Consider the following 26,829-nt stretch of genomic DNA (forward strand, 5'->3'; position numbering starts at 1 on the left):
CAGGGGGAATGGCAGGCAGAGGGAGAGGGAGAAGCAGACTCCCCACTGAGCAAAGAGCCCAATGACGTGGTACTTGATCACAGGACCCTGGGATCATGACCTGAGCTGAAGACAGATTCTTAATCAACTGAGGCACTCAGGAGTCCCCATCATGCATGTTTTATTAAATTTTTTCATTTTTGGGAAGCAATTGTAAATGGTATATTTTTATACACTTGTTCATTGTCAATATATAAAAATTCAGTTGATTTTTATGTATTGAATCTTGTATCCTGTTAACTAAAGAACTCATCTTAGTTCTAGGAGAGTTTTTGTAGAGTCCTTGGGATTTTCTAAGCAAATAATCATATCAACTGGAAATAGAAATCATTTTCTTCCTTCCTTCTTTTCAACTCTGTATGCCTTTTATTTCTCTTTCTTGCCTTATTGCAGTAACTAAAACTTCCAGCAAACAATGTTGTATGTAATTCAAGTGGGGAGAGCAAATGTCCTTTTGTTTTTCCCAGTTGTAGAGGAAGACCATTTAGTCTTCTATCTATATGAAGTTAGATTTAAGGTTTTTATGCCTATTATGAAGTTGAGGATGTTCCCCTCTATTTCTAGTTTACTGACAGTTTTTGTCACGCACTTTGTCAAAAGATTTCTCAATTGATATATGATTTTCTTCTTTTAACATACTGATATAGATTACAATGATTTTCTAATATTGAAACAGGATTTGCATATCCAGACTATATCCCACTTGGTCATGTTTGGATTAGATTATTTCTCAATAGTCCCCATTTTCAATTTCATTGATTTCTGCTTTTATTGATTTCCTTCATTCTGTTTGCTTTCAGTCCATTTTGTTTTGTTTCTTTCCAGTATTTTGATGTAGGAACTTAGAGTGCCAATTTGTTGTGTGTCTATTTTCATTGGGTTCTATGAATTTTTAAGTTTCCTTTTAGATTTCCTATTTGACCTCATATTAGTTTTAATGTTTTAAATTTCAATTATACATTTTGTCATCTTACTATTATAGATTTCTAGTTTGGTTCTATGATGTTCAAAGATTACACTGTAGAACTCTAATTTTTTGAATTCCTTAAGGTTTATGATCCAACATATAGTCTATCTTAGTGAATGCCTCATTGCATGTAGATTCATTTCCATTGGGAAAAAAAAGTATATTGTGCTATTGTTTGGTAGAATGCTCTACAAGTGTAAATTAAAACTTGATAGCTTGTGATGATGCTTAGCCATTCTATATCATAGCTAATTTCTGTCTAGCAGTTCTATCAATCACTGAGAAGTGGGGTGTTGAAGTCCCCAACTATACTTGTGGTTTTTATTTATGCTTTCAGCTGTTAGTTTCTGCTTTATATATTTTGAAACTTCATTATTCGGTTTATACCCATTTAGGATTGCAATAACTTCTTATTGGACTGATCCTTTTGTTATCATATAATGTCTCTGCCTCTAGCAATTTTATTTGCTCTGTTAGGAACAGATTTTTAAAAATTCACTTTGTTTGAGAAATGTCTTTATTTCCTCTTTATTCTTGTAGGACAATTTTATCAAATAAAGGACTCAGAATGGACAGTTCTTTTCCTTTAGCACTTGAAAAACACTATAATTTCCTTCTGTACTTCATGGTTTCATATGAGGGATCTGATATCATTCAAATTGGTGCTGCTTTATAGGTAATATGTCATTTCTCTCTCAATATTTAAAATTTGACTTTTACTTTCAGAAATTTAATAATATTGTTTGTTGAAGATATTTTTTATCTGAGTAGGGGGTTTGCTCAGCTTCTTACATTTGTAGGTTTAGGTCCCTTGCCAAATGTAGAACATTTTCAGCAATAATTTCTTCAAATAGTTTTCTCAGTCCCTCACTCTTTCTTGGTCCTTTGGGCTCCAATGATAGAAATGTTAAATTTCTTCTTGTTGTTCCACAGATTAAGACTGAAAAATCTTTTTTCAGTCTTTTTTCTCTCTGTTGCTCAGACAGAGTAAATTAAGCTGATTTTCTTCAAATTCAATAATTCTTTCTTCTGTCGTCTCCACTCTACCTATCCAGTGAATTTTAAATTTTGGTTATTATAGGGGCACCTGGATGGCTCAGTGGTTGAGCATCTGCCTGTGGCTCAGGTCGTGATCCTGGGGTCCTGGGATTGAGTCCTGCATCAGGCTCCTTGTAGGGAGCCTGCTTTTCCCTCTGCCTATGTCCCTGTCTTTGTCTCTCATGAATAATAAAAATCTTTAAAAAGTTTTTTAGTTATATTTTCCAATTATATAATTTCCATTTGGTTAATTTTTATAACTTCTATTTCTTGATATTTTTCTTTTATTCACTCAAAAGAGTTTTAATTGCTCGCTGAAGTATTTGTTTGAAGCAACTCTAAAATCTTCAGACAATTCCAGTATGTAATTCACCTTGATAACAGTGGCAGCTCAGCGGCCTTACTCAATCAGGTTGTGGTTTTCCTGGTTCTTGGTATGACAAGAGATATTTTATTATATACTGAATATTTTAGTTATTATATTAGAAAACTCTTAATACCTTCAATTTTATTTTTTAAAAGATTTTATTCATTCATTCATTCATTCATTCATTCATTCGAGACACAGAGAAAGAGACAAAGGGGAAAAGCAAGCTCCCTATGGGGAGACTCATGTGAGACTTGATCCCAAGACCCCAGGATCACGCCCTGAGCCAGAAGCAGATACTCAACCACTGAGCCCCCCAGGCACCCTTACTTTCAATTTTAGCAGGCAGTAGCTCCATTTAGGATTAGCAGTTAGGTTCTGGCCTACTTTTGTGGGCTTCAGTTCTGATAACAGTTTGCTTTCTGAACCCTTGTAATACTCTATTCTAATCTGCTTCACTGTTCTGCTGATGGTTCTCTTGCTCAGCCCCTCCGGGTCTATCTTATGAGGATGAATGTGCCTCCTGAGCCACTTGCTGTTACTAGAAGATCTCCAGAGAGAGGGAGGCATATGACACTTGGCCTGGGTCTTCTTATTTTGCTTGGTGGAGGGATACAAGGGCCTTGTGACTGGCACTACTGCTATGGATAGATGGCATCACCTGCCCTAGTTGTTAAATGGAACTGAGATTGTTCAAGGCTTTGCTGTCACTGATGGGTCAAACTGCCCTCCAAGTTATCTGCCCATGTTTTAGTTGTGGAATGAGGTGGGGAGCCTGAGGCTTCTGCTCTAGCAGATCCTGAGATTCCACTTTCCTAGTAATTTGACAAGTGAGAGCAGGTGTTTGGTTTTTGTTTTTGCTTTTTGTCTATGGTGTATCTACGCTGTAGGCATGGTCAACACCCAGCCCACGTATATGAGAGATAAAAAGAAACTCCACATTGTTATTCCTTAAGTCCTAAGGTCTCTTGTTAGTTCATCTTCCTTCCAGCTTATAGAATCCTACTATAGTTGTATGTTAACTAGTTTCCAAAGTATTTAATCATATTCAAAAGGGAGGAGCACAGAAGAGGGTTTATGCCATCTTGTTCTGGAACTGTGGTTAAGTCACTTTTTAGTAGCTATGGTTTTTGTAATGCAGTATTACTCTATGAGAGAGAGCACCAGTATCATTAAGGTTCAACAGAGTTACATGGGACTACTGTAAAGTCTATAAGAGATTGTTGATGGGTTAAACTGTATTCTTTCAACACCCATATGTTGAAGTCCTGATCCCTAATACCCACGAATTTGAACTTATTTGGAAATAGAATCTTTATCAAGTTAAAACGATATTATTAGAGTGGATTCTAATAGAGTACAACTGATATCCTTATAAAAAAGGGAAATTTGGAGCAGACTCACATACAGGGAGAACACCATGTGAAATGAAGGCAGACATCAGAGTGATGATTCTAATGTTAAGGATTGCTGGTGATTGCAAGCCAACCACCAGGAGATAGGGAAGAGGCATGGATGATTCTACCTCACAGCCCTAGAAGGAACCCACCCGTGCTGATCTGGGACTTTCACTCTCTAGAACTGTGAGATAATAAATTTTTTATTGTTTAAACTACTGGTTTGTGGTATTTTGTTACAGCATCCCTAGAAGACTAATACAGAAATAACATATATAAAATACCTAACATAATGCCTGGCATAGTAAGTTTTCAGTAAACAGCTGCTGTTATTATTTGTTGGTTTAACTATTTACTTCATTGCTCATCTTACATTCTCTTGCTGGCACAAAACCTAAAATACCATAGTCAATAAACGTTTGTGTAATATTAAGTAAATGAATGAAAGAATGAATGAAATGTTTAACATTTAAATGCACAATTTAAGGCATTTTTCCATTAGTATAAGTAAATATATAATGGTATAAGATGAGTTAATAAAAAGTAACATTTCTCAAGGGAAATAATTCACAAGTTACTCAACAGAAGAAAATTGATAACCAAGAAAAATTCTTGCACATGTGTACCCAGAAACATGTACAAGACTGTTCAAAGCAGAACTCAAACCAAACCAAAAAAATACCTAATGTCAGGAGAATTAATAATTGTGGTATATGCATACAATAGAATATTATACAACTATACTCAACTACATGAATTAATTTTAGAAAAATGTGGAATGAAAAAAAACGACTCCCAGTCTATATAGAGTGTAACTTTTAAAATTAAAACAGAATACTACATTGTGTAGGTACATATATATAAGGGGAAAAAAGTATTTTAAAAAACCCACAGTAATGATAAATCCAAAATTTGGGGTAAGGATCACCTCTGGGAGAAGGCAGAAAGAAAGGTTAGGACAGGGGTTTGCAAACTATGGTTCACAGGCTAAATCCAGCTTACCACCTATTTTTGTATGGCCCATAAGCTAAGAATGGTTTTTCACATTTTAAGAAAATATTTTATTTATTCATTTGACAGAGAGAGACAGAGCAAGCACAAGCAGGGGGAGCAGCAGGCAAAGAGAGAGGGAGAAGCAAGCTCCCCGCTGAGCAGGGAGCCCGATGTGGGGCCTGATCCAAGGACCCTAAGATCATGACCTGAGCCAAAGACACTTAACTGGCTGAGCCACCTAGGTGCCCCAACTTTTCAAATTTTTAAATGGTAGAGAAAAAAAATGAAGAGAATATTTCATGACCACAAGAAATTCAAATTTCAGTGTTCATAAATAAAGTTTTATTGGAACTTAGCAATATTCATTCATTTACAAAGTGTCTATGGCTACGTTTGTGCTATAATGCAGTCTGTAGTTATGACAGAGAACTTATAGCTAATAAAGATTAAAATATTTATTATCTGGCCCTTTATAGAAAAACATTTACAATATACAGTTTGAACTTATTAGTGGTCTACCTCCTGAGTATATTATTTTGCTTCATAATTCACACATATATTCTTCTCTTTGTATCAAACCTTAAATTTGAGAAAGATTATTTTTTTTTAAAAGAAATGAGAAAATTTGGGATGCCTGGGTGGCTCAGCGTCTGCCTTCAGCCCGGGGCATGATCCTGGAGTCCCGGGATCGAGTCCCGCATTGGGCTTCCTGCATGGAGCCTGCTTCTCCCTCTGCCTGTGTCTCTACTCCTCTCTCTCTCTCTCTCTCTCATGAATAAATAAATTAAAAAAAAAAAAGAAATGAGGACATTTAAAAAATATACTTAGTACTGAAAAACTAACTTGCTATTATGATACTTTTTAACAAGAATCAGCAAACTATAATACTGAGGTCACATCTAACTTGCTCCCAGTTTTTGTAAATACAGTTTTTCTAGAACACAGCCACACCCATTTGTTTTGTAGGACACAATATGGACTGCAAAGCCTGAAATATTTACTACTTGCCCTTTTACAGAAGTGTGCCTACCCCTGCTCTACAGAATTATCATGCTACAAGTTTTACCTAAATTAAATACTAATATGAGATTTAAAAAGGAACAAAGAGCATAGTAAAATAGCTAAAAGCACAGTCTCCAAAGTGAAACACACTGGGCTTACATCCTGACTCTGCATACAGACTACTAAAGACTCTGAGCTGGTTTCAAAATCTGTAACTTTGGAATAATAATTCCCATCCCAAAGAATTATTGTAAGGATGAGACTCTCAGTTACTTTACTTTTTACTCACATGGTTTAGAGGAAAGTAAACCATCTGGCTGAAGTTCTTCCTTGTTAGTTTCCCTAACCCTTGAAAATTTCAATGACCCAAACAAGAAATATTTTGAATTCATATACAAGAATGTAAAATTATTTTGAAATCCAGTTTCCTTAAATTTCAATTCAACCTTAAAATTATTTATGTTCCAAGTGCTTACTCGTAAATAGGGACTTCAATCTCATTTTGCCACAGAAATGATGTTATAATTCAATATGATTTTCCAAAGCACTTAATAAAACATACTGAGCAAATAACTTCTAGCAGTTTCCCAATTCCAAAGGATTAATTTTTAAGACTCAGAACTTAATCTTAACTGTTCAGATTTGTTTATTTATAATGTGATTTCTAAAACTACTGGAAAACACATATTAGGTTTGAGACCTGCATCTGTTACAATCTCTTTAAAACTGCTTCTCTTCATAAGCAAAATGGAGATTTTATGAATGATAAGGATAAACCACAAGGTAAATGTATATGTTTTCAAACTATACAAATGATGACTATTAATATTTATCAGTAAAGCTGCCTTACATCACTGATGTTAATGTTTTTCTTGAAGATTCAGAGTTATAAATATTCATTATTGTACTATGCTTTAGGTACAGTTATACAAAAATTTCAGTAGTTATAACATTGAATTGAGAAGCAAAAAGAGTCACAGCCCCAATATATGCATAAATGACCACTATAAAATTGGATCCCATATATTACTCCATCCCCACTTAACACCAGGTTCTGTTTGCATTCATCACATAAAGGTCTCTTGACCAAGCTTTCCCTGATTGCTGGATGTTACACAAGATGAATGACAAAGGAAATTACAAATCTTGCCAAAGATGAAGGATTTCATAAAGATGATGACAGTGATATTATAAAATTGTTCAAATCAGATGAAAATCATCTATAAATATGACAGGATTAGATTTAATTTTTAAGTGAATAAAAGAAAACTGCAAAGAATTATAATATTGATTCCTCAAAATATTTGGTTACTAAAGACTTAAGAAATGATATTTAGAAAACTGCCATTTATGAATAAATGGTTCTCTTTTATGTTATAATTATAAAAGTTAAAACATGAAAAATCATGAAGTGAAGTGTGTATCATCTTTCATCAATTCTAATATGAATATTTTTTAACATTTTAACATCTCTGAAATGGGGTACATTTTATAGTCAAAGGCATCTTATACTCTGTAATAATCTCATCAAGTGTTGGCTAGAAATCAGTTATAACATAAATGTTACAGCTGAGTGTGATGTCTAAATTTTGTTAGTTTTTCTTTCTTGTGATAACTGGACAACTGTATCCCCTTAAAGTTTTGATGTAAAAGATCACTTACAGGCTTGCTCAAAAGGAAACATGACCCTCACTAGTTTGTTGAAAACCTTCCATTGAAAACTTTCAGCTAGGAAAACCTCCATTTAATAAGAGCAAGAAAATGCTAGCAATAAAACTTGCAGACTGGTGTTGACTCCTTGAGAGAAAATCTAAGAGGCAAAACTGGATTACCCTTTAAGAAATGTTGAAATCTCAACATACTTGGTGTCACATAAGATAGTATTATTTGAGAGAACATGAACATCAATGACCCTAATTTAAAAAAGAAATGTCAAAAAAGGAAAAGTTAAAAAAAGGAAGTCAGATTATAAATATAAAATAGATTTAAGAATGAATACCTCTTCAATTTATTTCATTCATATTTTCCTTTTTATGGATTTACAAGAATGATAGAATTAAATATAAAAGTTATTTCAAAAAATATAAAAGTTATTTCAGCAAGTATAAAATTTAAAAGTTAAGTAATAAGTGTTATATCAGTTAAATTGGCAACACTTTTCTCTTTCAGTTATATGTAAATAATAATATGTCTTACAATTTTATCTTGGATTTGATAAAGTACATACTATATTCATTATATAATTCTATCAGAAAAATTACAATCCTCCCTAAATTAATTACTTTCAAATTAATATAGACTTGTAAATAAACCAAAATTTTGATAAAAATATAAGACAAAATTTTTATTTTTTACAGAAAAATACATTATTATATGTCAAGATGGAATAAATAAAACAGCAAAAGCCATGTGATTAAACATCACACAGATGTGGGAGTAGATGCCCACATGCCTCTTGGATTTATTTCCAGGCACATATGTGTGCATGTTATTTTATTGCTTTGTTTTGTTTCAAGTTTTTATTTAAATTCCAGTTACTTAACATAGTGTAATATTGGTTTCAGGAGAATTTAGCGATTCATACGTTATATTACATATAACACCCAGTGCTCATATGACAAAAATTTTAAAGAAACTCTAAGAGTGCTCGAAAAGTATCATGAACAGTGGTGAAAAAAGGTTAAATAGGAAGTACTAGCAAATGGAAAAAAAGATATAAAGAAAACCACATGGAAACATAGGAAATGAAACATACAACTGCCAAAATAAAAGATACTTACTTGATGGGTCAAACAAGCAGAATGACAATGAAAGGGGCAAGAGTAAGAAAACCTGAAATCAGAATAGAAATCATCCAATCTGAGCAACAGAAAAGAAACTAAAAAAATTGAACAGAGCTCCACAAACCCATGGAACGAAAACAAAGATCTAACATTCATGTCATCAGATGCCTGGAGAAGAAGAGAAAGGATGCAGTGCTAAAAAATATCTGAAGACATAATGGTTCAAAATGGCATTAGGCATAAGTCTACAAGTTCAAGAAACTGAGCAAACTACCCACAGAATAAACCTAAAGAAATCCATGCCAGAGACAACTCACACTGCTTAAACTAAAGACAAGCAAAAAGAAAATCTTAAAGCTTCCAGAGAAAAGTAAGACATTACTTATAGGAGAATAATTTGAGTCGGTGAGGATTTCCCATTAAAAACTATGGAGGACAGAAAGAAGTGAACATGTTTTCACTGTTAAAAGAAAGGAACTGTCCACACAAAATGCTACATCAGAAATAAGAGGATTTATAGCTAGCAGGAATGATCTAAATAGAACTGCTTAACGAATTTCTACAGATAAAAATGATTTAAGAAAACCTGAAACATTAGGAATGAAAGAACAGCAAGAGAAACAGTAAATGTTTGTGTAAATGTAACAAAGTATTCCTGTCCTCCTGAGTTCTGAAAGACATTTAAAGTTGCAAGTAATTATTACAACATTGGTTGGTAGGGATTTAAATAAATGTACATAAATGTAATATATAAGACAATTGTAGCATAATAAGAGGGGAGAAGATACAGGGACCTACATGGTAAAAAGATTTCTACATTCCAATTGAAGTAGTAAAATGATGTTTATTGTGAAAAGTAAAGTATATTTTTAAACCCCTAAAAAAAAAAAAAACCCTAGCAACCACTAAAAAGATATATGAAAGATATAGTCAGAGCAGAAGAGATTAGTTGAAACTGAGTAATTAATAAAAAGTGTTCAAAATAACCGAAAGTCAGCAAGAAATTCAAAAAAACCAAAAATAGAGGGTACAAACATAAAAATAATAAAATGCTATGCAAAAATCTAAACATATCAATAATTACATTAAATCCACTAGAGGTAATAATATAGTTCAATTACATTAAACAAACAATTAAGAACAGGAATTGTCAGAATGGATTCTGAAAACTCCCACAAACCAACTATAGTCAGTACAAAAAATTCACCACCTCTATCATTACAGGCAAATTAAAAGAATGGAACTAGACATACCATGCAAACATACAAAAGGATCTCAACCTCAGGAGGCAAGGCTTATGGAAGCTACTTAGAATGTGTGTGCGACATTCTTGTTAATTATTTTTGCTATAACATCTATTTTCTTTGATATTAATATCATTCTAGTTTCTTTTGACATCCTTATGTAATCCCCTCCCTCTGAGGGAGGAAATCTGTGATTTGCTTCCAATCAATAAAATATGGCAAAGGTCGGGATCCCTGGGTGGCGCAGCGGTTTGGCGCCTGCCTTTGGCCCGGGGCGTGATCCTGGAGACCGGAGATCGAATCACACGTCGGGCTCCCGGTGCATGGAGCCTGCTTCTCCCTCTGCCTATGTCTCTGCTTCTCTCTCTCTCTCTGTGTGACTATCATAAATAAATAAAAAATATTAAAAAAAATATGGCAAAGGTAATAGGATGTCACTCCTGTAACTGTTACATTATAGATCATTCCATAGACTGTACTTGCTCAATGAAGTAAGTAGATATGCTAGAGAAGTCCATATGGCAAAGAATTTTGGAAGGTCTCTAAGAACTGAGGGAGAACTCCAGCCAACAGCCAGCAAATAGCTGGGGCCCTCATTCACTGAGCCAGAAGGAAATGAACTGTCTTACCAACATGAATGATCTTGGAAGCGAATCCTTCCTCAACTGAGCCTCCAAATAAGAATGTAGCCCAGTCGACTTTGATTGCAATCAAATGAGACCCTTAAGTGGAAGACCTAGCTAAGCTGTGCCCGGGATCGAATCCCACATCAGGCTCCCGGTGCATGGAGCCTGCTTCTCCCTCTGCCTGTGTCTCTGCCTCTCTCTCTCTCTCTCTCTCTCTGTGACTATCATAAATAAATAAAAATTAAAAAAAAAATACTGACAATACCAAATGCTGATGAGGATGCAGAACAAGTGGAACTTTTATATACTGCTGATAAGAATGCAGGATTGTACAAGTATTTTATTTTTATTTACTTATTTTTAAAGATTTTATTTATTTATTCATGAGAAACACAGAGACGTGTGAGAGAGAGGCAGAGACACAGGCAGAGGGAGAAGCAGGCTCCATGCAGGGAGCCCAACATGGGACTTGATCCTGGGACTCCAGGATCACGCCCTGGGCCAAAGGCAGGGGCTAAACCGCTAAGCCACCCAGGGATCCCCTTTACAAGTATTTTAGAAAATGGTTTGACGTATTTTAAAATCAAGTCAAATATACATTTACCATATGATTCAGCAAACCCACTCCTGGATATTTACTCTAGAGAAATAAAAACTTATACAAAAACTTGTGAATGACTGATCAAAGCAGCACTACTCATAATTACAAAAGCCTGGAAAAAACCCAAATGACCCTCAATAGGCGAATGGACAAACTGTAGCACATCCATATAATAGAATACTACTCACCAATTAAAAAAAAAGGTAAAGCTACTAATTAATATATGCAACAACTTGGTTGAACATAATTAAAATAAATGAAGGAAGCCAACTGCAAAAGTTAGATACTATTATATGTACGTATACACATACATTAAAGATAAGACATTCTTAAAAAGACAAACTGAAGTAACAGAGAATAGTCAGTGGTTGCCAGGGTAGTAGGGAAAGTGTGACTATATTAAGAGATAACACAAGAAAATTTGGGGGGGGGGGCGGTGACAAAATTATTCTGTAACCTGATGGTGGTGGTGATTACATGAATTTATACATGTGTTAAAATTCAAAGAACTGGAAAAGAAAAATATAGTTAATCTAACTGTATGATAATTTTAAAAACAAAATAAATTTTTAAAAATGAGGTGCCAATGCAACACCTAGGAAATGATGACCAGAGGGCAGCTAGACAGAAGTTAGGAGAAAAGTCTGAATAACTGATACAGATAATTGAAGTCATGGGTCCCTGACTGAAAAACATGTGCGCACTCCCAGGATATTATTTATAGTGAGAAAATAACCAAGGAGAGAACCCCAGAGAATAAAGACTCACTTAAAGACTGAGAAGAAGAATCCTGTAGAAGATATTTAGAAATAGTAATCAGAAGTAAAGGATAAACAAAAAGAATATGGTGCCATAGAAGGCAAGGACGAAATGCTAAAGTACTCAAGAAACCAAACATCAAAGAATGGTCAAGTTTCAATATGATTATGTCATAATAAGCTGTGCACGTGAATGGAAAATTGAATAGTAGCAATAAGAGACAGCAGGTCTCTTCATTTATTTGAAGTGCCTGGCTATGAAGAGGAGGAAGACAAGATGATGCCTACATAGGAATGTCAGGAACACAAATATATCTGAAGGCTAGGGAGGGTACCAGTAAAGAAGTTCAGAAAAAGACAGTCTGAAATAACTAATGGAATAAGGAAGGCCCTTAAGTAAACAGATGAAAGTGTGGGCTCTAAAGTCAGACTATCGAAATTCATTGTTTTTAAAGATTTTATTCATTTATTTGAGAGAGAGAGAGAAAGAGAGAGAGCGAGCATGCACACAAGTAGGGGTGGGGCAGAGGGAGAAGCAGACTCCCAACGGAGCAGGGAGCCCAATGCAGAGCTCAATCCCAGGACCCCAAGTTCACAACCTGAGACAAAGGCAGACACCCATCTGACTGAGCTACCCAGGCACCCCCAGATTAGAAACTTAAATACTTGTTCTATCATTTAGTAGCTGTAAAGCATGAGCTAATTTCTTTACACCTCAGTAGGCTATAAAATGGGAATGTAACAGAATCTACCAAACTGTTAATATAGAAATGAGATTATGAGATTATGAGATTAGAAATAAGAACTTAAATGACACCTAACATATAGTAAGTACCCAATATATGAGATGTTAACAATTAGTAATATTTTAATTATCAAATATGATGGAATGGGAGAGATTACTTGAACAGAGGAAGTTCTATCCTTCTCTAAGACTCTAGAGAAAACAAATATTTGGTACAATTATAAATATATAATTTTAGGGGCAGAAAATGCGAGGCAATGTGGAGTCATAAGCCCAATTTTCTCTGTGAAATAATGAGAGATAATGGACAAAATTATGGAAGAAAATTTCCACTGTGGACAATGGGAGCAGCTACTGAAGACAGGACTGACAGCTTGGCTGAAACCAGAGACCAAAAATTGAGCTGACATTAATCATCAAAACTTTAATTTCCTTCAGCAATATTCAGAAGCTCAAATGTAAAAATAGTCACTAGCTAAGTTAACACATAGTAAGGAGGAATATGCCAATTCAGAAAGAAGGGCTCCCTAGGAAGGACAGGCTAACCAATTATACATGTATATAAACAATATACAGGTATGCATATAAGTTTATGAACTTTAAAGTTTGGAAACTCCATATATGTAAACAAATTATGGTGCATCTACACAATGGAATATGATTCAATATGGCATAAAAAAGAACTACTAATATACATCAATCTCAAAAAACCATTACTAAGTATTTAATAAAGTTATATAAAATTCTTACTTTTAAAAAATTTTTATTTATGTAAGTAATCTCTACATACAACATGGGACTCAAATTCACGATCCTGAGATTAAGAGTCACATGCTCTTCCCACTGAGCCACCTAGGTTTCCCCTACATAGGATTTTTTAAAAGACAAAACCATACTGAAACCATACTGACAGGGAGCACACATCAGTGGTTGCCTATAGTTGGTGGCAGTGTGGTTACAAAAAGACACAAAAACCCCTCCCACCAATTTTATTGAGATATAATTATTACATAACATTGTACTAATTTAAGGTGTACAACATAATGACTTGATATATGTATATATGGAAAAATAATTCTTGCAATAAATTTAGTTAACACGAACCATCTCATACAGTAACAAATTTTGTTTTTCTTATTGTGAGATGAAAAAACTTAAATGATGATGGGATAATGCTATATCATGATTGTGGCAGTGGTTGTTACATGACTACTTTGTCCATATTCATCACGATACACACTTATCAGTCATGAATTTCATTGTATTTAAACTTCATCTTAATAAAAACCAGTTTTTTAAAAAGTTCTTCTTTGAAGACCTGAGTAGAATGTTGTACCATCAAGCATGTTGATAAAGACAGTACTTAAAAGGAGCTCATTCACAACTGGCCTAGTCTACTGTCTCCAGACATAGTTTCTAAAATTACAGACAAAGGGAGTGTGGTAGACAGAAATTTTAAAAGTTCTAAGGTTTCTTGTTACCCTTACTGCTCCAACAGGCTGACAAATGCTACATAATCCTTAGCATTTTTATATGATGATTTTTATCCCCACAGTTAGGTGATGTTAAATGGGAAGACTGACATTATAGAGACATTATCCATTGGGTCTGACCAAATCACATGAGCCATTTATTTATTTGTTTACATATTTATTTACTGAGAGGAGATATTTGTGAGCTACTTCTGTTTTTTTAAAGTACAGTTGACATACAATATTATATTAGTTTCAGATGTACAACAGAGTGAATCAGTATCTATTTACATTACAAAATGATCCTATAGTAAGTCTAGTTACTGTCACTATATATTCTACAACATAACTGACTATATTCCCTATGCTATACTCCACATCCCCATCACTTATTTATAACTAGAAGTTTGTACCACTTTATCCCCTTCACCTATTTTTTCCATCTTCTCACACTATGCCCCTCTGGTAATCACCAATTTGTTCTCTTTATTTATGAGTCTATTTCTATCTTGTTTTTTAGACTTCACATATAAGTAAAGTCACATAGTTTACTGTCTTTCCCTACTTATTTAACTCAGCATAACATCTTCTAGGTCTATCCATGTTGTTGCATATGTTAAGATTTCATTCTTTTTCATGGCTGAGCAGTATTACTGTGTGTGTGTGTGTGTGTGTGTGTGTGTCTGTCTGTCTCTGTGTACATACTTTATCTTCTGTATCCATTCATCTATCTTAGGTTGATTCCATATCTTAGCTATTGTAAACATAGGGGAGCATGCATCTTTTCCAATTAGTATTTTTGTTTATTTTGGACAAATAACCAGATACGGAATTGCTGAGTCAAGTGGTATTTCTATTTTTAATTTTATGCAGAACTTCCATGCTATTTTTGATAGCCACACTAATTTCCATTTCCACTCAGCACAAGATGTCTCTTTCCCTCCACAGCCTTACCAACACTTGCTATTTCTTATTTTGATACCAGCCATTTTGACAGGTATAAAGTGTTATCACATGAGCTCTTTAAAATCAGAGTTTTCTCCAGCTGGGTGTCGAAGTGGCAGTCAGAAATTTAAAGCATGGGAGGAGTCTGATGAATAAGAAGTTATCTGTTGCTGAGATGAAGAGGGCCACATGGCAAAGACCTGACAGTGATCTCTTAGAATTGAGATTGATTCCTGGTCAAAAGCTAGTCAGACAGTGAGGACCTCAATCCTATAACAGCAAGAAAAAGAATCCTACCAACACAGTAAAGAGTGAAGAAGATCTTGCCCTAACTGAGCCTCAGATAAGGACACAGTTGGCTGACACCATGGTTTTAGCCTTATGAGACCATGAGCAGAAGATCCATTTAAAACATGTCAGATTTTGATGCACAGAAACTGTAATAAATTTGTGTTGCTTTAAGCCTCTAAGTTTATGGTACTTTGTTATACAATAGAAAACTAATACAGAAAGGCAAATTTTATATAGTATCTCTATTTATTCACAAAAAATTTCTAATTTCAAACTTAAAATCTGTGAGGCCTTCTCACAGTTAACTTTAGCTCACATTCCTATTCACTGCCTCACATTACTAGTGTATATATTCCTATTCAATATTAAGATTATAAATTACTGTAGAGACAAACTATATCTGATTAAGCTTTAATTAAATCACGTTAAATTAAGCTACTATGCCCAAAATGTTTAACTGCCTTGTTTTTAAATTAGTAGATAGAAAAAACTTAATATATGATGCACATACCCAAATATAAAATAGAAAAATAGAAATTATTCACTCTTGCCCATATCTTTTTAAAGAAAAGTGTTATATAAACATTAGTCATCTAGGGAATGAAGAAATTCTATATTGTTTTACAAAATACATCTTGGAAGATCATATAAAAATCATTGTTAAGATGCACTCCTGATCTCTAAGCGTTTTTTAAAGTTTTTTGAAAATGACAACAAAATAAAAATACTAAAACCTGTTTGCAACATGTCAACATGACACTATAGCTTCCCTTCTTGCAAAATCCTAGAATAAAGTTGTTTTAAGTGAATATATATCAGCACTCAAAAACCAGCAAAACTCTTGCTAGTCTCAAGTACAGAAGGAATCAGGAGATAAGGAAAAGTACACAAAGTCAGTTTTTTTTTTTAAGATTTTATTTATTTATTCATGAGAGACAGAGAGAGAGAGAGAGGCAGGCAGAGACATAGGCAGAGGGAGAAGCAGGTTCCATGCAGGGAGCCTGATGTGGGACTCGATCCGGAGACCATGGGATCACGCCCTGAGCCGAAGGCAGATGCCCAACCGCTGAGCCACCCAGGTGTCCCACAAAGTCAGTTTTAAGTGAGAAGCTTCACTAGCAGCAAAAGCATGTCAGAAAGAATACTATCACAGAAGGTGTGAGCAATAGGAGGCATGCTCTCAGACTTATGGAAGCTGAGAACATGAGAAGGTCTAGAAGCAGACAACAGTAGTTACAAGAAGAGGGTTACCTCTATTGCATTACTCATCTCCACAAGCCAAAAAGCAGAGTCAGTTACCTTCATATATGGGTGATCAGAGAGGGCTTAGAGGTAAAAGGCCAATCCTCTGAGTGACTGGTTATAATGAAAATGAATGAGAGTCTCCTAAGCCCAGGAAATAAACTGCTGAGGTGTTTGCCTGACAGAATATCAATACATGTGCCATCTATTTTCTACTTTCACTGAAAACTGCAGAGGACAGGTCAGTAGCACTCTCCCATCTCACCAGGAAACCACTCAAACAAAGGTAATAAGCAATAAAATAGCCACTCTCAAATATGAACTCTGTCAAGAACACCAAACATTTGACAAATGCCAACCATATGAAATAGAGAACTCAAAAATGGAAGAAACCAAAGTATGGCCAATAGCACACTAAAAACAAGATTTTGCAAAAACTAGTATTATCAGAGAATATGATTAAGGAAATCTAAGGGAAAACTAATTAGAATTCATGGACACAAAAAATACAAGTTCCTAAGTGAAAAAAGAAATTCATTAGATGAGCTGAACCATAGAGTAGACAAAACTAAATAAGATATTAGAGATGAAATCCAGGCCTAAAAATATTCCTAAAACATAGCAGTAAGAGAGAAAGGGATAAAAAGGATGAAACTGAAGTACAAAAAGGACATCTATCCATCTAATAGGAGTTATCTTAAGGAGAAAAAGGAGAAGAAGCAGTATTTGAAGATATGGGGCCAAATTAGTTCTAGCCTTAAGGCTGTTCTGGATCTGCCTAGCAGATCTTAAAAGCAAGCCGTGAAAGATTCAAACTATTTCCTAGTAACTTAACGGAATCCCAGAATAAAGCCCCAACATATTTAAATAGAAAAAAATCCAAAATAAAATACACAATGCCTGGCATCCAATCACAAATTACCAGGCATGTGAAGCAGGAAAAGATAAACCCAACGAGAAGAAAAGTCATTAAGAAATGACAAAGATAATTGAATTAGAGAAGGTAATTAATACAGCTATTATATTCAAATTCAAGAATGTAGAGAAAAGCACAAACGTTATAAAGAGAGATAGGGAAAGTATAAAAATGACCCAAATAAACTTTTAGAAATAAAAAATACAAGATGAAAAATTTCCTGAGATGAATATAATACAATGTCTGCATGGGATTAACAGATCAGACAAGGCAGAAGACAAGATTAATGAACCTGAAGATGCAGAAATAAAAGCTATCCAAAATAGAAAATAGAAGAAAGAGTGAAAAAAATGAACAGACCCTAAGCAAGCTGTTTATAGAGAGCATCACATGGTCTAGTACATGGGCACTGAGAGTCTCAGAATCAAAAAGAACAGAAAACATTTTTTGAATAAATAACAGATGAAATTTTTCCAAATTTGATGAAAATTATAAATCCACAGATCCAAGAAGCTCATTGAATTCCAACAAAATAAAAATGAAGAAAACTACACCAAGCTACACTGTAATCAAATTGCTTCCAGTGATAAGTTAAAAGTCAGTAGAGAAAAAAGACATATTACATGTAGAGGTAAAAGATATGAATGACAGCTAACCTCTAATCAGAAATAGATATGCCAAAAGATAATTGGAGAAACATCTTTAAAGTACTGAAAGAAAAATATCTCAACCTGTAATAATATACTCACTAGAAATATTTTTCAAAAAAGAAGGCAAAATATTTTTTCAGGCCTACAAATGCTAAGCATATTCACCAACTGACCATCATACAAATTATCATTAAACATGAGGACCAAATAAATACATTTCCAATTTATCTTGGTAAGTTTCTGTCCAAAAGAATTGCCAGAGTATTCTCCATCATAAAGAAAAACAAAGTGAGGACAGAATAGCAGTATGTAATGATGAGGAAAGAAATATGTAAATCTTGACAAGCCTAATAATTTTTCTAAAATATTTTAAATTAAAATCTGTAACTAAAAAAAAAAAATCTGTAACTAAAATTCTGGATGCTATTATCTTTGGAGATATGGGGTCAGAGAAAAATCAGAAGGTTCTCTTCTACTATCTACAGGAAGGATACAGATACAGATTAATTCCAAAGTTCAAAAACAAACCTGTGTTAAAAATATGAAAGGTAACCATTAAAAAATCTAAATATCTTTCACTGATATTATTGCAAAGAAAAAATATCTTAAATTGAAATAATTACACAAATAAACTCACAAAGATACCACTTATATAGTTATAAACCTAATCAAAATACATGATCATATAATTGACCTATTTTCTATTTAGCAGGGCGCTTCATGGTGTGGTAAGCTGATAGAATCATCAGCTGTCCTGTGGACAAAAGGTCAAAGGCATTTGTGCATCTCTACAAGTCAAAACCATTAAGTAGACTACCTAAAAACTGTTACTATTTTCTTGGATACATGACTTAATTTAGTTAGCTGGCATAACTGGAGATTTTAATATACTTTTGCTTCTAATGTGCTTTTGAGAAGATACATAAACTTATATTTATTGAAATGTTTCCCATTTTTCCTTTAAAAATCTTTGCTACTTAAAAGTATTTAAAACCAAAAGCATGTATGAAAAAAAACAATCCTAGCAATGTAACAATTCATTTGTTTTAATATAAATATCTAGGTTGCTTTTAATATAAATATCTACTTCTCTTTTTAAAAGGAAGAATACAACTATGAACTTACTCCTAATTAACCATCAAGAGAATTTCACCTTGGTATAAAAGATATAGCAGAAGTTAAGGTGTATCATAACTTTATACTCTATAAATCTTTAGAGTAAATGTTTGTAAAGATTTAGAATTCATTTATACCTACCTTGTTCCAGACCTTCACTTTGAATATTAATATGCTCAAAAATCTCAAAAAAAAAAAAAATCATACCATATGTCCTTCGGCTCGAGCTTTATTTTGCCGTGCTTCCCGTTTTCGCTGTAGGAACTCTTCCACTTGTTTAGCTCTTTCCACAGCTAGTTGCCCCTTTTGCCTGAATATTTTGGACAAATAGCAGAGTCAGAAACTTTGAACATTAAATATCTCAAAAAATTAAAAATTAGCCTTATTCCAAATGTTGTCTTTGTTGCAGAAAATGAAATAAAACCTTCCCCTGTAATGAAATCGCTATATTTCTATCTACTACCTAAATCATTTTTCTTTACTATTATAAATAGAAGTAAAATTACTAATACTACTCCAAATCTTATCAAGATTTCTTTTACATTTATTTAATCTATTCTACTTACAGACACATAAAATTATTTTGGACTATAATTATAGAATATTCTCAATAGTTTCCGATAGTGCAGCTTATTTCAGAACTCTGTACCTATCTAAGAACCTTCTTTAAACAGCATTGAAGGGATCCCTGAGTGGCGCAGCGGTTTAGTGCCTGTCTTTGGCCCAGGGCGCGATCCTGGAGACCCGGGATCGAATCCCACGTCGGGCTCCTTGCATGGAGCCTGCTTCTCCCTCTGCCTGTGTCTCTCTGCCTCTCTCTCTCTGTGTGACTATCATGAATAAATAAATAAAATCTTAAAAAAAACAGCATTGAAGTAAAATTAAAGCAGCATAATAGCAATTTCAAAAATGAAATATAAATTCAACAATGAATAAAAAGTTTGAGTTTTCAAAAATACACTAAAAAGCAATGTCTAAATTCCTTGAATATCATAACTATTAAAAGTAAAATGGACAGGTTGTATTTCTGTATCTTTCTCTGACAATTATAAAAGAAAGTAAACATGTTGAGCTTAGACAACAAATAAAAAATACAAGGGTGCCTGGGTGGTTCAATTGGTTAAGTGTCCACCTCTTGATTTTGGCTCAGGTCATGATCTCAATCAGGGTCATGAGATTAATCTCTGCCGAAGTCAGGCTCTGTGCTAAATTTAAGAACCTGTTTAAGATTCTCTCTCCTTCTCCAACTCTGCCCCTCTCACCTGCTTGTGTGCACTTCCTATTTAAACAAAAATTTTATTTTAAAAACTCAAATTAAAAAAATATATAAAAATAATATTTATTGAACATTTAAATATACTGTGCCTGTTCTATTGTATCTAACATACATTATGCCTTTTACATATTATGCCTGTTACATATTTTGAAAGATACAAAAATAAATTTAAAAAATCCAGTCCCAATAATCAGATAACTCATTGCATAGTATCAACTGCAGTTAATTTTGGAGGTGAGTTAGAAAGACAAGCAAGTGATTAGTTGTGCTTCCACTCAGATTTTGGCTACAAAGGCACACAAAATTCCTACAGCCTTTCTTTAAGACCATAAGTAAGTTATGCCCTGAATGATACATGAAATACTGTCTATTCTGTCCTCCAATAGGTTTAAACACTTCCTGATTTCCATCATTGGAATTTTCTAGGATTAGATCATTTCTATAGGTGGTTAAGAATCTTTTATTATGACTGTCAGGTATATGTAGGTAGCTAACCCTTAATCTAGTTCCATATCACCAAATTCAGAAACGTACTTCACATTACCCATGGTAGTTTGAGTAGATTAAGAATAATGAATGAGAAATTTGTTTATGCCTCTGTAGTGCACATGCACTATCCTCTAGCAGTCATATTATGTGCTGTATAATTATAAGATCAATATCTAGTCTGGATGCAAGATATTTCCCTGCATATATCCAAGCAAGGCTGTGACCTAGTCAGCTGTAGTCCCTTTCTATAAGGCTGGGCCTGAAGAAGGCCCATAAACTTTAAGAGGATATGACACTCAGACTGAAACTGTATGTCTACTGGTAAGGCACTTTTGGAGGGTCCTAGAAACTTACATCACCACTTGCAATTACATATAGTTGCTGTTCCCTGTGCTGTGTATCCTGACTGCACCTCTAACTTTTCTAGAAGTAAAACATGCTTGATTTCCCCATCTTAAGGTACTATGTCCAATGTCTGCCAGTCGAAACCCCCAACTGGTGTATATTAATACAACACGTGCACAGAATTATTTTACTAAAACCTGGTTGTATATATAATGGTTTTGGTTTATAGATTTTCAACCATTTAAATATATAAAGTACTCCTGTTCTATTTATTTAGATAATTTATAGATTTAGCTTCACTGAGTAGTCTTTTCCTAAGCCTGTTTAAATAAGCAAATTTATATAACTCACTGCTTTCAATCACAAGCTTAAAATCTGTAATGATTTTTGCTTAACATTATTATTTCTCTTTCCTCTCCCATCCAAGTACTAACCAGGACCAACCCTGCTTAGCTTCCCAGGACAGACAAGATCAGGCTTCATACCAGGAAGTATGGTCGTAGACTCTTTTTCCCTCTCATTTGTTTAAAAAATACTTTAGAGTGTCAACTATTTGCCAATATTATATCTGTCTTTGAAGACATAAATATGTATAAAAAAAGAGTTCCAAAATGCAAGAGTGATTCAATATACAAAAATGAGAGCAATAAACCTTATTAAAAGAATAATGGATAAAATCAGTTTGATTCTATGACCTCTCATAACATCTAAAAACTTATAAACTGTCTTTATTTTTCACATGCATTTGTTTACTACTTCATGTACACCAAAAAGAAAAACCCATACTCATATTCTTATTCCTATCTAAGATAGTAAAACTGCTAAACTATTGACACAAACTATTTGTGCCAGATTCATGGAAATAAACCGTATATAGTCGATTTATTTAATAGTCATTTCCTTTATTAAACATTATTAAGAATTCACAGGCACATACTATTTTAGATAAATTAAACACACTATCTTCTCCATCTCCTGAGTTCTAAAATTATTTCACTTAAAATCAGTAAAGCAGTAATCTAGATTAATAATAAAGTAATGATAACATAAACACTATATAAACCACAATTATATAGTAAGAAATTAGGAATTTGCAAAGTAAAATACAGAGGCATTAAAACGTGTTAAAAAGTAATTATTCTAACACAAATTCCTTTTTTCATCTGGAAAACAGAGGGAAAAAGGAGTATCTTTTCTCTCTCCTTTTCTTATTATAAAGGCATCTGGGCAGATTACTTAACATCCACAGATCAAATGCTTTATAGGTAAAGGATATTTTTAAAGTTTGAAACATGATTGTAAGTGATTTAGAGTTAAAAACATCACAAAAATTATCTAGCAATCTAGGTAGAAGAAATAATCTGAGAAATAAAAAGTGAATCAATATGGTTTAAGGTAGAAGTGCTGGGGTAGTACAGAGTTAATGAGAAAAGAATGTAGGGCGTTTATTCTTTAAGCTTCCTCCTCTGTTTAAGTGGCATAATGTCTATCTGATGGAATGGAACTGCTGTCAGCTTTACCCAAATTAAATGATGCAATAGAGAGAAAAAGACGTGAAAAGTAAAAGCACCCATAAAGCACAAAGGTTAAGAGGCACTCAGTAGTTTTATAAAATAGTCTTATATGGCTAGAGATTCTAATATTAAAAAGCTAACTGAATGTAAGCTCATCAGCTTCAACAGCGTACCACTCTGGTGGGAGATGTTCATGAGGGGGAAGACTTCGTAAATGGGAAGACAAGGATAATATATGGAAAATCTCTGTACCTTCTCCTTTAGTTTTGCTGTGGACCTAAAACTGCTCTAAAAAAAAGCCTTTAAAAAAAGCTAATTGAAGAAATGTATTAAGACATATATAAGCACAGTCAGACTAGCCAGAATTACTGATAAGAGAAGAGGAGAAGTAAAGCCATAAGAAGGGGAGCAGGCAAATAGTGAGGATCCAATATATAGGGAAAAGAGAATTAGAAAAAGTTGACCAAAAAGAAAAAGTTGACCATAAGTTTCAATTTGCCAATTCAGTTTGAATCAGGGAAAAGAAGTCACCAGGACAGACAATAACATACAAATTACAATAAAACTAGATGTTATGACAGTATGGAGAAAATGTTCCTTAAAGCCAATACCCACTAAAAAGTACAAGACAAAAAAATCATATTTAAATTGGAGATCTTAAGTATTGATTAGTCTAACTTCTTGCTGAATAAAGTATTCCTCTATTGCTATCTGGATATACCTGACACATGGTCATTTAAACCTCTAGTTTAATAGTTTCAGTTTGAGCACAGGCATTAAATCCCACAATGGCCCACCCATTGGACAACCCTCGTATTGAGCTAAAATCTGTTCCTCTACTTCTCCTAGTCATGGTAATTCTACATGGTGGAAATATAAGTAAGTCTAATTTCTCAATATTTCTGAAACTAACCTGTATCACTTTGGCAAGTAGGAAAACAAGACAAAAAACCTACTTGTGATTTTCCTTTGGGTTTCCTTTTTCCATGAACAATGGGAGAGAAGAGAGGTATGAATGTTTGGGTAAGAATTCTACGCATGGGGCACTTGGGTGGCTCCACTGGTCAAGCATCTGCCTTCTGCTCAGTCATGATCCCAGAGTCCTGGGATGGAGCCCCATGCTATCCTCCCTGCTCAAAAAGGCTCAAAAGGGAGCCTGCTTCTTCCCTGTCCCTCTGTCGCCCCCCCACCCCCGCCACTAGTGTTCTCTTTCTCTTAAATAAAATCTTAAAAAAAAAAAAAAAAAAAGAATCCTATGTGAAAGGGAGATGACAAGGTAGTTAGCATCCAGCATTTTTAAAATAGGAAATATGTGAACAGTCTTGAACTTAGCAAAGGAAGCAATATTAAAAGGGAACTTAAGGATGAGAAGGGGGAAAAGAATAAATCCTTCTGAGGAAAGCAAAACACTGAGGGGCAAAGAGAATAGCTTAAGTTTGAGGGAATTGTAAACGTTGAACCCTGACAGTGGAAAAGGATTATAGCATATACATAAATATGAGACCATCAGTATCATGAAGCATGGAATTAGGAGAATATCATACACACAGCAGTTAGTCTTTTCCTTACACCAATGATTACTAGTTATAAAAGATAAGGGCACTTATATTCTTATAGCAGAATATAATTATACTAGCTTCAAGGCTTTTCTATTATTTTTCTCATTTACAAGGAGTTTGCAGGAGAGAAGCAAATCTTGATACACATTTAAACTTGTTTCTTGGGATCCCTGGGTGGCGCAGCGGTTTGGCGCCTGCCTTTGGCCCAGGGCGCGATCCTGGAGACCCGGGATCGAATCCCACGTCGGGCTCCCGGTGCATGGAGCCTGCTTCTCCCTCTGCCTGTGTCTCTGCCTCTCTCTCTCTCTCTCTCTCTCTGTGACTATCATGAATAAATAAAATCTTTAAAAAAAAAAAAATAAACTTGTTTCTTTTTCCCTAATTTAACCTATTGTGAATATATACTCTACCAGGAACTGAAATTAAGAGAAATAAATTTTACTCAGTATTAAACTGTAAAATCAACATATTAAAAAAGAAAGAAAAAAAAAGCAGTTGTAAAGGTACCCTAATGAGACAGAATGGCTTGCTCATAAAGTCAAGGTTTTGTTGAGACCTGATCACATTAACATGTACAAATTTAAAAAATAAACTTACGATGATAGTAGTGGATCAAAGGTAATGGTAAGAGAGATGAAGGGTGCCCAAAAAGCTCCCTCTGCAGCTATCCAAGCAACGACCAAGGGAGGGAAGGCTCAAATCAGCCTTGAGGCCTCTTCACATAGGCTCATTTCTACTACAGAGACATGTGTCCAGGTGTGAGAGCATCTCCAAGGCCTAACTGAGGGTTAGAACAACATAGTGACTAGCCAGATTCATTCTCTGACCAGTGGTATTCTCTCAAAAAGTTTTCAATAGGTGTCAGTAATATAAAGAAATGAGTACCTAATTTCTACAAATCCAAATTTATTAAATCCACAGGATAATCTGTATTCTAAGACTATGTCATCCTACTTTTTTCACATTAAAATGTCCATTCTTTTGGGGCACATACATAGCTCACTCAGTTAAGTGTCTTTTTCTTTTAAGATTTATTTGAGACAAAGTGCATGTAGTGGGAAGTGGGAGAGGGAGAATCTAGAGAGGACTTTGGAGTGCTGATCCCAATGCAGGGCTTGATCTCACAACCCTGAGATCATGACCTGAGTCAAAATCAAGAGTTGGACTTAACCAACTGAGCCACCCAGGTGCCCCCCACACCCCTGGATTCCTGATCTCAGCTCAGGTCTTGATCTCAGGGGTCATGAGTTCAAGTCCCATGTTAGGCTCCACACTGCGGAAAAAGGGGGGGGGGGCACCTGGGTGGGTGGCTCAGTGGTTGAGCATCTGCCTTTGGCTCAGGGAGTGATTGATCCTGGGGTCCTGGGAGCAAGTCCCATATTAGGCTCCCTGTGGGGGAGCTTCTCTCTGCCTGTAGCTCTTGCCAGAGGGCGAGGAAGGGTTGTTAGTTCAATTTTTTAAAAAATTTATGCTATTAATAAACCTTTTTCAAGTATTTATTTATTTGGTCAGATAATTCTTTAGATTCAAAATACATTAAATTTATTCCTGTTAAATTTTATTCAATTCAAGTTTGTTGTAGCTATGGTCTACTTAAGATTATCTTGTTTCCTGATCAATCATACCACATATTTACAATTTCCACTTTATATCTTCTGGAAATATGATGACTGTATCCTTTAAATGTTTTTTTCTAGTGCCCCCCTTAAAAATAAAGGTTTGAGGACAAGCCTCTAAAATTTTATTTGGGTGACATAAGAACAATAATCAGCACCCTGTAAATATAAACAATATATTGCTGAAGTCTATCTACTCTACCAAGTATCTAATTAATTTTTTTACAATGCCTCTACGCCAAGAGAAATACCTAGAAGTTCCATTTATTAGTTAGGTCCAAACTGTTTAAGAGTAGTGGTCTGCAGTTTGCCAAAAGATATAGCTGTTTCCTTCAAAATTATAAAATATTCAAGGCACCATGATGCTCCAGGTTGCCTCACCACACAGTTTGAGAACTAAAGTTCTACCCTATAACCCTAACAACAAAAAAAAAAATATAAAGGTATATTTGACATAATCTATTCCGTATGAATTTATACTTTGTCAGAGTGATGAGTGCTTCCTCCTAAGATGTTTGCAGACATTTTTTCAATCTTGCCAAGGCCTGACATGAAGAAAACTGGTGTAATTTACAGAATATGCTTTTTGAAATTATATGATACTTGATGATCTTTAATTTTCTGCCAACTTTTCTATTTTCCATGTCCTCAAATAAAAATAAATTCACTCAGTACATATCAAAGTTCATGCAGCTACTGATACCATATTGTTTAAAGTACCCAATATTTCCAAATTTTATAACCAACTAAAGCAGTAATTTTTTAGCTTGTTCACTAGAAGTATCTCAAGAAGCTGATAAATCTTCTAAGAGAGGGTTTAAAGAGAAGTCTACATTCA

General features: G+C 34.3%; 1 protein-coding gene across 16 annotated transcripts in view; it reads right to left on the minus strand.

Annotated features, from left to right (window-relative positions):
• NEK1 (NIMA related kinase 1) overlaps positions 1 to 26,829 on the minus strand; it is a 228,597-nt gene that overhangs the window by 110,309 nt on the left and 91,459 nt on the right. For all 16 annotated transcript variants that reach the window (XR_012016397.1, XM_072795971.1, XM_072795954.1 and 13 more), the window contains one exon: positions 19,400 to 19,502. Coding sequence is in view for 15 of the 16 variants with exons in the window: in XM_072795971.1 (XP_072652072.1) it covers positions 19,400 to 19,502 (103 nt within the window). In the remaining variant the exon portion in view is untranslated. The remainder of the gene's footprint in view (positions 1 to 19,399; positions 19,503 to 26,829) is intronic.

Source organism: Canis lupus, chromosome 24, assembly GCF_048164855.1.
Source record: "Canis lupus baileyi chromosome 24, mCanLup2.hap1, whole genome shotgun sequence".
In the NCBI taxonomy this organism is placed as follows: Eukaryota; Metazoa; Chordata; class Mammalia; order Carnivora; family Canidae; genus Canis; species Canis lupus.